This window comes from Tupaia chinensis, unplaced genomic scaffold, assembly GCF_000334495.1.
Source record: "Tupaia chinensis unplaced genomic scaffold, TupChi_1.0 Scaffold000031_1, whole genome shotgun sequence".
In the NCBI taxonomy this organism is placed as follows: domain Eukaryota; kingdom Metazoa; phylum Chordata; class Mammalia; order Scandentia; family Tupaiidae; genus Tupaia; species Tupaia belangeri.
In genome coordinates, this window is record NW_006159461.1 from 1,692,217 (window position 1) to 1,706,004 (window position 13,788).

The window sequence follows — 13,788 nt, forward strand, 5'->3', positions numbered from 1 at the left end:
ACTTGTGACAGACATTCACATGTTAGGGCCCCGGAGCCCTGGAGAGCAGTCCTCAGCGCTGTCCGTCAGCACGTGTGCTGGCAATGGCAGGGGGAGAGCGGGGTGGCTCCTCACACGTGTCTTAGGGGAGAATATTACTGATGAATTATATGGAGGGTCATGTTTATAAGACTAACCAGTCACATGTCCTATAAAATACTGAGAGGTTGGTTTTGGTCCTGTGGATTTCTCTAGTGCTTTACTCAGTGGAAAATGACTGAATTTACTCTGAACACTTTGCATTGAACAGTGCTTGAATTATTCTGAGGTGAGTTCGATGCGGTGGAAGGGAAAACACTTGAAAAGGTAAAGTCTCTTAAAAATTTTTATTCAATGATTTCATTATTGATCCTAAGAGTCTTGGGGTGTTATCAGGGTATTCGGAAACCCAGAGTTCAACATTTCTCGTGGTTTTCTTCCCAGCGGGGAGGTCCATAGTTTTGTCTTAGTGTAACCAAAATACTTGTAGCTCTTAAAATTCCAAATGTGTATCTTGATAAAATGTGTTAAGAAAAAGAAGTTTTTGTGACTCCTTTGGCAGGTTGTTTTGGATAAGGTGTGAGAACAGGTAGGACTCTTTTCCATGTCCTTGAGATTCCTGTATTCCGCTGGAATGATTGTCTAAAATTGCAGTGACAGCGTCCCGTGGCTCGTGATGACGAGGTGTGCAGATGGGCAGCCCCACATCAACAGTGTATTGAAGGGGAATGTTGTTTTTTCTACTCTCAGTCAGCTCCTAGACCTAGACTATCCGTCTAAGAGGGAAGCTACAGGGCAAGGCTAGGTCACCCTGATCTCCTAGCAGCTTATCAAAGAATTATGTGGGCACGTTGGCAAGGTCCCTGCTGTGAACGGAGTCACCTGTCCATCTCAAGAGGAAGCTATTCCAGCGTGCACCTGTAAAGAAATCCACCGCTAAGGTAAGTGAGTAGACTCCTGGCGTTTTGGGCAAGGGTTCTTTTTCTAAACTAAGATTTCGATGTGCTCTACATTTTCCTGTAAATGATTTTTAGCATATTTTCTTGAGAGTATATATAAAATATTTTCCCTCGTGTAAGAGTTTCTAAAAAATGATCATTGGATTTTTTTTGGTTTAAATCAATAGATGATTGTAAGCCTAAACTGAATATGTGGCTTTTATATTCATTTCAGGACTGTTAAATTTATTTTTTATATACAGATAACTTAAAATTTTGGTAGTATAATTTAGAAGTGTGAGTTATCTGTATCTGAAAAGTTTTGTTTTGGAAATGCTCTTCAAAGAATAAAAATTACTGCTACTTTACATTCTATTTACAGATTAAAACTTTTTTTCTTTTTAAAGGGTTTTTTTGCCTTGGGGCTGTGTGCTTGCTGGGCGGGAACACACACACACACACACACACACACACACACACACACAGTGAAAGGGAAAGGGAAAACTCATCCCTTTGGGGATGGCCATGCCACAATCCCCTCTCCTCCATTCCCTCCTGGGATCTTGGGCGCTCATGCCCGCAGCATGAGTTACAAGCCACTGAGTCCAGGACTCAGACTGCAGTTGGCCATGTGGGAGTCCAGCCACATAACCACCGTGCCATCTGTGATTCCAGATTAAAAAAATTAAGGAACTCTTAAATATAAAATCTAGGGACAGAAACACATGAACACTTGGGTTGCAAGTAATTATAACCATATATGAAGTGTCATTTTGGTAGACTTTTTTGTCCTTTCAGGTTTCATTTAGTATGTGCTTAATACGAAAAGGTGTGTTTTCGGTGTTCTCTTCACTGTTCTCAACCTGTTTAAATTACAAGTAATGTAGCACTGTCTTGGAATAAACTGAGAACATCCGGGTAGTTCATTGCTACAGGGTTCCAGATGACACAGAAATGATATATGGGGTTAAAGTATGTACTTGGCCCCTGTAGATTGGTTTCAGAACAGGCAGTGCCTACGGAAGGAAAATGCTTTATCTTCTTCTCTAGTCTAGAAGAAGCAATAGGAGTTGTACTTTGATCTGTTCAGTAACAGTCATTGTCTGTGTCTTGACTCGGTTACTCATACATGTAGTGCACATATCCATAATCTTGTACCTGGGAAAGCTTAGTCATGGTCGCTTTGGGAAAAAAATAGTATCAGCCGTGGAATTTTGGTCATTTTACCCAGATTGGTCTGTATGCATGTACATGAGATGCTATTATAAAGATAGTCTTAGAATACAAAATATCTGGGAACCAGCAGTTAGCGTAATGGCTATGTCGCTGGACTCCCACGTAGTCGACCGCGGTTCGCGTCTTGGACCCGGTGGCTTAAAACTCACGCCGGGCACGTGTGCGTGTGTGCCCAAGATCCCGAGAGGAGAATGGAGGAGAAGGGATTGCGGCGTGACCATCCCCCCAGGGGGGTGATTTCTCGTTTTCTGTCTCTATGTCTCTCTCTGTCTGTCTGGCGAGCGCACACACCCTATAGCGAAAAAACCTCTCAAAAAAAAGAATACAAAATATCTTAGGATTCTCAATTGTGTGCCTAGTCAGAAATACTAAAGCTTCTTATAAGTACGTTGTTAGGAAAGTCAATTGATAATTTACATGCAGATTTATTTTTTTCAGTTTTAGAGTTTTTTCCCTGAAACGTTTTTTTAAAGCTTAATTAATTTACATTGATTCCCTAAGCGTCATCACAGCATACAAAATGTGATTTCCCATTCAGAATATATTGCATAGTGGCTTAATCATTCATGTTATCATCAAAAATTTTCCATTTCTAGTTTCATATATATATATATATTTTCTTTTTTAATCCCTATTTCTGACCCTCTGTCCTTTACCACACTCTTCTCACACAATCTCTGGTGTCTACAGTTGTCTTCCATTCCTTTCTTGTAGATTTTTAAGAGTAGCATAAGAAAGTATGATTTAAGAGTTTTAAAAGCTAATTGTGGGGACCAGCAGTTGGTGGAATGGCTATGTTGCTGGACTCCCATGTAGTCGACCATGGTTTGATTCCTGGACTCGGTGGCTTAAACTCATGCCAGATGTATGTGCGTGTGGGCCCAAGATCCCAAGAGGAAAATGGAGAAGGGATTGTGGTGTGGCCATCACCCTGAGGGGTGATTTCTCGCTTTCTCTCTGTCTCTGTCTTTCTGGCGAGCACAAGTGCCCTATATCACCCCCCCCCCAACAAAAAATCACCCCCCCCCCAAAAAAAAAAAAATAATGTGAAGGCTTCATGCAATATGTTTGAAAAAAGTTAAGCGATATTTACTAGTATAAATAATCCCCAGATGGGACACTGTCTCTAGTGGTCATTTTTCTTAAAACTACTGAGCTGACAGTGTCACCGTTTCGTGTTTGTCTTATGAATTCTCTGCTGTATTTTAGTGCTGATATTTAAAGTTATACCTTTCCTCCTAACTTTACTTTTATGTCCTTCAATTTTTTTTTACTGTTTTCATTTTGAAAAATAGTCATCCTTTTGGAATACTCTCTTAAATTTAAGTAAACTTTTATATTTGAGTGTGCCCGTAAAGGAAATTTGAATATTCAGGTAAAGGAAAAGTTTAATTAAGTATAAGTTGTAAAGGCCCTTGGTGCATTTGTTAGAAGTATATAGTTCACTTGGAGTAGTAGAAATTGTTTATCAGTGTAGACATAATTTTTCTCTGCAGTGGTCCTTTGTAGTACTCCTCAGATAGATATATGAGGGGACTTTAAAAGGTTGGTGGAAAAATGGAATTATTGTACTAATTCATTTTGCTGCAAAAATGTTTGAAATCCACGCATAGTTTTTCCATAATACACATTTCCCATGAGCTTTTTGGAGACCCCATGGTACTTCTTCTGAGCTCCATCAGATGGGAAATACTGAGTTCATTATCATAATAATAAGGGTGGCTTACTTGTGATCTTCAGAGCAACCCAAAAATTGTCTTTAGGTATAGGACAGCTCACTTACTCATTAAAAGTAAAGATTGCTTTAACTGTTTTTTTCTCTTTTTTTTTTTGCATATTTGGTGGGGAAAAACCCATATTCCATAACATGACGTTACAGTTATTCCAGTATAGTAACCAGTTTAGTAAAACGTGAGCCACCATGTGACTGTAGAAAGTGCCATGGGTGTATGCTTGCTTTTGGACTGATTTCCTGCCATGCGCATGTCTCTTTTAGCCCTGGGACTTTTGTGTTTAGCGTATTTAACTTGCCAAATTCAGGAACTTGTTAAAGTTGGTATGTGGTAAAGTTACAATAAAATATATTTTATTTCTTTTATGGTTAACTTATTTAACAGTTGTATTTTGAGGACCATAATAGGAGAAGGAGGTACCATTGAATTCAAGGAAATATGCAGAGATATAGCAGGAAAACCAGATCAATGTTTCAAAAGAAAGATTGTGTTAATTAGCACCTGCATACTTGTAAGAATTAGAAGGGTAATTTAGTATTTTCTTTTTTCTGTTGAAATGAAAAGATGTATTTAATTTTATTTATTATTATTTAATTCATTGAGAGAGAGGGAGAGAGAGAGAGAGAGGGAGGGAGGGAGAGAGAGAGAGCAAGCGAGCAGCCCTCCAGGCCTGGGATTCGAACCACGGATGGCCATGTGGGAGTCCAGCACCTTAACTACCATACTACCTGCTGATACCACTAAAAGATGTATTTTTTAAAGAGTTATTAAGATATTTCACATCTTTTTTTTATACTAAGTTGTTGAAAACCCATGTGAATTTTATATTTATGGCACAATTGAGCTAACAACATTTTTTTTCAAAGAATTATTTAATTTTATTTATTATTATTATTTTTTAATTTGCTGTAGGGCACATGTGCTCACCAGAAAGAAACAGAGAAAGAGAGAGAGCAGTAGAGTGAGTGAGCAAGACCCCAGGTTCAGGCCTTGACCTGCAGTCAACTATGTGGGAGTCTAGCGCTTCAACCCCTACATCACCTGCTTCAACCCCCACACCACCTGCTGGACCTGTACTAGCTACATTTCAGAGCTTGATCAATATCCTCATGTGGCTAGTGGCTGCATTGGACAGTGTGACTCTGTGTCCTGACCCCTCTCACATTGCAGCTTGTCATTTTGTAGGGAACTTCTCTCTGATCACCAGGCTTGTCAGTTTCCTTTCATCCTCAGTCTTGGGAATTCAGGTTCTTTTCTGTAAAGCATTTATCAGAGGTGTAAGTCACAGCTCAGGTAATGGGTGGTGTGACCTTGTCCCTTGGCTAGTGCAGGCTTGAGTGTTTACCGTCACATCCCCAGGCATTAGGCACAGCCAAGTCAGCACTGCCTGCTGAAGGACTGTGCAGTTGCTGGTGGGAGGGAGTTGGTTCAGGTGTTAGCCAGGCACCAGATTCTCACTCCGTTTGCTGTGATAAGAATGTGTAAAATACCTAGTCTGAGAAATGGTTTTGACTGCAAGCTGTTTTTCTGTGATGGTATTTTCTGTGGTACTAGCTCTGTAAGGTACCACTTATTCTTAACTAATAGGAAGCTTTTAGAACTGTAAGCATATTTTGAGTTGATTTAACAGACTTGATGATAAAAGAGGTTTAATAATTCAAAATTGTTTGATTATTTAAAGTTTTTGCTTGCATTCATCCTGAAAATTAGATTGGTGCAAATTACTATAAAAATTAGAGCATTTAATATAGTCTTTTGTAGGAATGAAGCTCTTTAGGTAGACTTTATTGAAAATAGGTTTTTTTTTTTTTCTTTTTGAAGACTGCTTACTATGAATTTGATAAACTGGTTGCAGCATGTGATCTCTAGAACCTAATTACTTAAAAGCCAAGAAATTACATTTTGGCAATATTTTAAACAATCAGAGAGTGTGTCATAGTCTTCAGTATAAAGTAACTCAACTCTGGTCCCTAACCTAGGTTAGGTTTACACGTCTGTGTGTGCTATGCAGATAGAAAGAATGAGACTCTTTTAGAGAGTTGAGTGCGATTTCATTGCAGAGCTGGTATTCAAACATATGTTGAAGGATTAGCAGGCATTTAGTAAGAGAAGGAGGAGATGGAAGGTTATTTCAGTCAAAAGAACATCCCATACACAGATACCAGGGTTTCAAAACAGGTTAGAATGGTTCCTGCAAGGAGGTAGAACGAGTGAATGAGTCATAGCAGTGAAGATTGTGCAGACCGGGCAGAGCCAGGAAAGCCTGCAGGGTAGCTTGCTGGCAGAGCAGTAAGTTCCCCGCCTGGCACTCCTTGGAGCCCGGACTCGACCCTGCAGTAGGAAGCAGAATAATGGAAGAGAGACCCAAGAAATCTGAGCAGGCAGGTGGCCGTTCCGGTAAAAGACGCACGGACTACCGTAAGGACAGGGCATAATTCTAGTGAATTCCTCTCGAAATATGTTGGTAGCCTGTGTTTTAGTGAGTTGTAATGGAAACCTACCATGCACTAAGTCTATTATTAATCACCAGAGGAGCAGAGGACATGCTTTATGAAGTGAAAATGAGTGTGACTCAAATCAGTGTCATTTTCCACTGTATGCCAAAGCTTTTCATGTAAATTATTTTATCCCCAAACAATAGCCAGATTTTGCTGTGTGGTCCTATTAACTAATCAACTTAAAAGCGAAAGGATATTAATTATTGAAAAAAGATTACATGTCTTATTAGCACATTAGAGTTTTCATGATATGTTACCACGAGGGTTTGTTTTCAGTTTTGTTGATCTGAACTTACTAAATACAGTAGGAGTCTGAATAGGTAGGACAGTTAGTGAAAGCCTGTACCCATGAACCGTGAACCCACACTGTCACCGGGAACAAGCAGCCCAGGAGCCGCCTGGGGAAACGGCCTTGTTCTGAATGTTCTGAATCTGGGTCTCAGAGGGACCAAAGCTGCAGTCGGAAAGAACAGCATTCGTTTTGCTCCCCGCCCAGTCTCGTGGTGATCCTCAGCCTAGCTCTGCTAGGAAGCACTCCCCAGTCGTAGTGGTTTCACAGGTACATGGTCAGAACACTGGCATCTTACTATTATTATTTTTAAGGTCTGTCATAGAGCTCGTGTGGTCCTGGAGAGCGACAGAGAGAGAAATCAGGGAAGGTTAGAAACACCCTACGGGGGAGTGGCCATGCCACGGTCCCTTCTCCACTCTCCCCCTGGATTTTGGCCATGTGTGTACATGGGCCTGGTGTGATTTACAAGCCGCCATGTCCAGGACTCAAACCACAGTCAACTGTGTGGGAGTCCAGTGCCTTAACCACCACGCCACCTGCTGACCCTGGGTGTCTTCTCTTGACAACACTCTGCCACTGTTGCCCTCAGCAAAGAGCCAGACTGAGACAGTGCCGCAGAGCCCTTCTCGCTTGGGCCTCGCCTGTTCTGGAAGGACGGTGGAAAGCAGCTCATCACACTGGTTGGCTTCATGCTCTCATCAACATAAATCATTTGGGGGCAGTCACAAACTTGTGTGGTGATAGGCTTTTCATTATATTCATTTTTTAAGCCTTAGTGAGACTTTAGTTTGACCAAAAATAATGTTTTTAAAACAGGAACCATATATCCGTGATAGAAAAACAATACATTTATGGGTGCTCAGTGTCAGAAATGTAATATTTGAAGCAAATGTCACAATCATATTTTACTCTATTATTTTGGTGACTTCACTGATTCAGAGGGCTGGATTATAGTAGTTTTTACACCTAATGTTTTATTTCCGTGAGTTAAAATGCATTTGTTTTTCCATGCAGATTTGAGTTCTGTGAACCTGCATTTGTGGTTGGTAATTGCCTCCAGATAGCCTCTGACAGTCATCAGTATGATCGAATTTACTGTGGAGCCGGAGTCCAGAAAGACCATGAGAACTACATGAAAATACTGTTAAAAGTTGGGGGCATCTTAGTCATGCCCATAGAGGACCAGGTAACTGCCCGGCTTCTGCTTAGGGTGCGGCTGTCTAACACAGCAGGGTAGGCTCGGGAATGTTCCTCAGTGCGAAGGGTGCTGTCATTTTATCTGTTGTGTAGGTAAAACTTGAAATGCTCTCAATTATGTAAACAAAGCAGATGTGGGGAACTGCTCTACCGGGAATAGAGGTGGGGCGTGCTGTTGCCTGCACTTGGCCACTCCCTGTGCGGCCGCCTGCAGCTGCCCTCTTGGCTGTCCGTACCAGGAGGAAGTTGAGCTGAGTGTCATGGTCTCCACTGGCTGCCCAGTTTCCTGCAGTCTTCAGTTCTTTGAGCTTACTTGTGGCGTGGTTTTAACTGCTTAACTTCATTAATAAAACAAGTGAATGGTTAAATCTTTATTCAAAACTATATAGGCTCATTGAAAATACTCTTCAGCTATTTATGAATGCTATTAAATAGTTTTCTCTTGCCTTGGTTGATTAGTTGTAATAAATGTGTGAAATATTAATTTATTCAGCAAATGGGTGGACGTTTCAAAAGCAAATACATTATGTAGAAAATGTATAAAGATGCATTTCAGAGAAGTATGATCTTTTATACACACGTTGACCTAAGTCTGAGCTGTTTGAACCAGCTGTTTGTGCAGCAGAGGTGGGTTATCTGCGGTGACTGGGACCCAGCATGGCAGTGGTAGCATTTCTTTCTTTCTTTTCTTTTTTGAGCGATTTTTTTTTTTTTTTCTTTTTTTTTTCTTTCTTTTCTTTTTTGAGCGATTTTTTTTTTTTTTTCTTTTTTTTTTCTTTCTTTTCTTTTTTGAGCGATTTTTTTTTTTTTTTGCTGTAGGATGCATGCGCTTGCCAGAGAAACAGAAAGCAAGAAATCATCCCCAGGGAGGTTGGCCGTGCCACAGTCCCTCCTCCGTTCTCCTCTCAAAATTGTGGGCATGCACGCACACACATCCCTTGCATGAGTTTTTTAAGCTTCTGGGTCCAGGACCCAAACCATGGTCGACTACATGGGAGTGCAGTAACATAAACATTACGCCATCTACTGGCCCCAGTGGTGGCATTTCTGTTATGTCTTGGGTCCCTTAACATCACATGTCACTTGCAGCTCAGTGGATTCTGTCACTACCATGCCCTGTGCTCTGTAGCAAATTGTTAGTTATAAAGGCAGAATATAAAAATATTTGTTAAAGAATGTTCCAGAACAATGTTACTCGAATGTTTCCAAGGTTTATACTCCCATTTAATCTACTTTCTTCTTTCAATAATATGTTTCCAGGTGTTTAAAATATTCCTCATCAGTATTTTGTTAAACATTCTATACTACTATACAAATATCAGATACAAGAATGAGCTGCTTTTTATAACAGAAGTGGAAAATAGTGGCTCACTTTAAACAGGCCAGATACTAAGCCAATACTTCCCACCCCCCAGGACTAGTAATAGCTTTAGTAAAACTCCTGGTGTCTTTGTAACTGTGTTGATTGTGAAATATCAAGTAGAGGTTAAAATTAGAATCTGTATTTCATTGTCATTATGGAAGAGTCTGGAGTCAACTTCGAATAGTAACCGTGTGTGGTTTATTAATGAAAGGCCTTCACCGAAGGGTTGAGCCTATCTTGGGTGTGCTGTGGCAGGCAGTGACAGCTACGGATTGGGTTCACACCTGGAAGCTCTCAGACCTCAGCTCTAACGTGAACTCACCTGGCCAGAGTTGGGTATCCCATGTGCATTGAAATAGCTATGTTAAAGAAAAAATATTTTTGATTATTTCTGTATTACTTCATAGTGACTAAATCTAAGTAATTTAGTTACATACAAACATATTGACAGTAAGAAAATCACATTGCCAGGATTAAGTTGTTCTCTTTCTTTTTTCCCCCTCTAAATAGTTAACACAGATTATGAGAACTGGACAGAACACTTGGGAAAGTAAAAATATTCTTGCTGTTTCGTTTGCACCTCTCGTTCAGCCAAGCAAGAACGATAATGGCAAACCGGACTCCGTGGGGCTCCGTAAGTAGTCTCTACTTCCCAATTGAACAGTGACTAATGGCGTTCACCTTGTGTGCTTGGGGTCTGCTAGGCCATGTAATTATGAAGAATTAAGAAAATATGCAGTAAGATACTCAATGGATTATTCAGCATTTAAAAAATCCTTTACCTTGTACCAGACGCTGTTGGGTGCCTTCATGGAGTCCTGGAAAGGAGGGCAGGCCAGAGCACACACACTGTTACGGAGTGTGAGGTGATAGAATCAAGTGGTCGTGGGGACGGCATGTTTCAGGCCTTTGTGCCAAGGCAGCATCTGAATTAGGAGGTGAAAGTCGTAGAAGAAGCTGCCGTGTCAAATGTGGTGGCAGCATCTCCGTTCAGAAGGGCAGGGAGTACAGAGTGCTTGGTGCTTCCCAGACCAGGAAGGATGTCCAGGATGGGGAGGCGCCTTGACTGTGCTCTGGGGCTGGGTTATGGGAAGACAGGGGAGACGGGCCAGTTACAAGGCTTTCTTACTCCCATGACAGTTTGTGATGTGGATAAAGTTGTGTGAAGGCAGAAAAATAGCAAATATAGGAGAGTGGCCAGAGGAAAAAGAGGAATAGGCTTCTCTGAAGTGGCCAGTTGAGCGAGGGTACCACGTGGTCTCTTGGAAGGATGGGGGGCACCATGTAGAAAACCCAATGTTGTCTTCGACCGTGTCCGAGTTGCCTGTTAGCATGCAGTGGTCAGGTCTTCAGTGGGTGTGGACTACGGGGGGGTGTAGAAATTGAGAACCCTCCACATATGCTTGGCACCGATGCTGTTAGACCAGTTGAGAGGAGTGAAGGGAGTGATGATAGGGTTGGGCCCGAGGCCCACCCAGCATGGAGACTGAGCAGAGGAAGAGGGATTCGGAAGGAGGAGCTGGGACTGGGGGCAGGGACTTGAGTGCACAAGACATAACAAGCCAAGAAAGGACAGTGTCAGGGAAGATGGAGTGACCAGCTCGTGGGGCTGACGAGACCTTGAGAAAGAAGAGGGGAGACTGGCATTCGTTGGTTTAGTGCCTATCATGGCTTTATTAAGTACAATTCTTTACCAAAAATGAACCTCTTGATTTAGCTTGCTTTTTTTTGTTTTGTTTGTTTGGAGAGGTTTTCACTATAGGGCACGTGCGCTCGCCAGACAGACAGAGACATAGAGACAGAAAGTGAGAAATCACCCCCCGGGGGGATGGTCACGCCGCAATCCCTTCTCCTCCATTCTCCTCTTGGGATCTTGGGCACGCACACACACGTGCCCGGCGGGAGTTTTAAGCCACCGGGTCCGGGACGCGAACTGCGGTCGACTGTGTGGGAGTCCAGCAACATAGCCATTACGCTAACTGCTGGTTCCCGATTTAGCTTGCTTTTTGTACTGAGTTTGTTTCCTAGGAATCTGGCTTTATAGAGGAATTTAATTTTATTGTCATGTTCTTTGTACCTCCTTTTGAGCTATGTGCTTGACGTGGTGTCTGGCATGGAGTAGCTGCTAAAAGTGGTGTTAGGGTTTGAGAAGGTCAGTAAGTTACACTTGCTTTTCCTGCTCAAGTTCTTACCAGTGAAGAGATAGCCTTGGGGATCAGGTTTTGGCGACTGAAAACTCAGCTTTGTTACCAGGCAAGGCAGAGGGGAAGTAGGTGCTCACCTAGCCCCACCCGCCCACAAGCTTGGCACTGCCTGCACAAGTGTGGGGTGAGTGCAGCCCGCCGTGAGCGGGAGTCCTGGGGCAGGCAGGAGTCCCGGGGAGGTGGCAGCGGTGGAGCCAGGTGGGGCCTGCTTCTCACATGCTCTGACGGGAGCTGGGGGGCCACTTGGGGCCTGCTTCTCACACACTGGGACGGGAGCCGGGGAGCCACGTGGGGCCTGCTTCTCACACGCTCGGATGGGAGGGGAGCTCTGTCTTCTTCCCCGGGCAGGAGGGAGTGGGGTGAGGCAGCAAGGCCATGGGCTTTGTCGCGTGTCGCTCTCTGGGTTGTCGCTGGCTCAAAGGCCTCCTCTCTTGCCCAAGGGGACTGCTATCAGTGCAGTCTTCTGTGGTGGGAGCCCCTTCAGGAGACTTGGAGCGCTCAGTTCTAAGGAACGTTGGGCCTTTCATAACGCAGAAAATGGTACCGTTTGTTTCATATATGCCATAGTAATGTGTACTCTGTTTAATAATACAAAAGGATTTGAGTCAGCATTGACATATACAGAAAATCCATGCAAAATGGGAAAATTAAAATAGAAATATGAATGATAGAAAACAAAGGATTCTCCAGAGACTCCTTCTGTTAGAAATGTGAAGTTACTTTGCTGTAGTGTTGCATTTAAACTTCCTGCCAGTTTAAGAGCAGGTATGTGCTGCCTGAGCTCTGGGACACAGGACAGTGCGACTTCTGTTTACACCAGAATCAAGCCACCATCACTTGTTCCCATGTGCGTGGTACGATGGTTTGCACGCGGTCCGCTTTCCAGTAGCCCGTACTGTGCTGCCTGCTCTCTCTGTTACAGTGGCGTATACGATGCTGTGCTTACTGATATCTACTTAAATGCCTTGCTAAAAGCCACAGTAATAACAAAGTGAAACTCCCTCCTGCTTTTCCAAATATTAGAATTACAGTTTATTTATGAAACTTTGTTTATCCTAACTGGATGGAAAACAATTAAAAAGTGGAAACAATTCTGCTGTGGCTTGGCTTCAGCAGAGAGCTAACCACCAGTGTCCTGCTGACAAGCAGTTACATCGTCCCTCGTTTGAAGGCCGTTGTTGGTTGGGTGCATGTCATAACCATAAATGCAGAATGGGGTAATTTCAGTGGAATAGGGTAAAATCATCTAAGTAAGGGGAAAAAAGGTCCTACGTCTGAAATAGTTTCAGGTGAACTATGTCTAAATTTTCAGCGGAACACTCTGGTTGGGGATGTGAAGAGGATGGGGGTCTTGATGAAATAGGACTAGCCCAGGAGGGCAGTGGGCAAAGCCGGTGCCAGGTAGGGGGTTCACTCTAGGGACAGCTCTCTGTGTGTACTTATTAGTTCATTAACAGTAGCACTTCATAAGAACACGTCAAAAATGACGAATTTCTAAATAATAAAAACTTTGGGGGCCGCAGGTGGTGTAGTGGTTAAGGTACTAGATTCCCACATGATTGACCACAGTTTGAGTCCCAGATTGGGCAGCTTGAAACTCACATCAGGCGTGCGTGCCCAAGACCCCAAGAGGAGAATAAAGGAGAAAGGATTGTGATGTGGCCATCCCCCTAGGGGGTAGTTTCTCACTTTCTCTTTCTCTGTCTCTGTGTCTCCTGCAAGTGCATATGGCCTATAGCAAAAATCTCTCAAAAATAAATAAAGTTTTATAGAGTAACAATCGTAGAATGAAAAAAGTTTGGAAAATTGGTATTTGTCAAAATTTAATAGGACAAATGGATAATAAGACTAAGTCTCCATTCTGTTAAAATAACTAAAATAGCTTTTTGTTCACAGGCCATTATTCTGTTAACTATAAGGAGTTAAGATACGAGAGGACACTAGTATACAGAAACTCTGTAAATAATACACAGGGCATTCCTTCACCAAATGTGTCTTGTGGCAATAAAGTTGCTCATTTTAAACAGCATAATAAAATGGAGTTGTAATTTTTTTCTCCAATTCATAACTGATTTTAAACATTTTTATTCATGAATATTTTTAAAGTTGGTATAGAACATGTGTACTCACCAGAGAGCGAGTAAGCGTGAGGAAGCGAGCTGCCAGGTCTGGGACGCAAACTGGTCACCCATGAAGGAGCCCAGTGCCAAAAGGACCACTCCACCTCTTGGCCTCATAACTTACTGTGATTAAATCTAAAAGTTATATACACACACACACACACACACACACACATATATATATATATA

General features: G+C 42.4%; 1 protein-coding gene across 6 annotated transcripts in view; it reads left to right on the forward strand.

The window, feature by feature from the left end:
- Positions 1–13,788, forward strand: part of PCMTD1 (protein-L-isoaspartate (D-aspartate) O-methyltransferase domain containing 1) — a 57,329-nt gene that overhangs the window by 36,420 nt on the left and 7,121 nt on the right. For 5 of the 6 annotated variants that reach the window (XM_006140352.3, XM_006140353.3, XM_027771342.1 and 2 more), the window contains 2 exons: positions 7,730–7,901; positions 9,786–9,909. In XM_006140352.3, the coding sequence (XP_006140414.1) occupies positions 7,730–7,901; positions 9,786–9,909 (296 nt within the window). Of the gene's footprint in view, positions 1–768; positions 960–7,729; positions 7,902–9,785; positions 9,910–13,788 lie in introns of all 6 variants that reach the window. The other variant, XM_006140354.3, reaches the window with a different exon arrangement.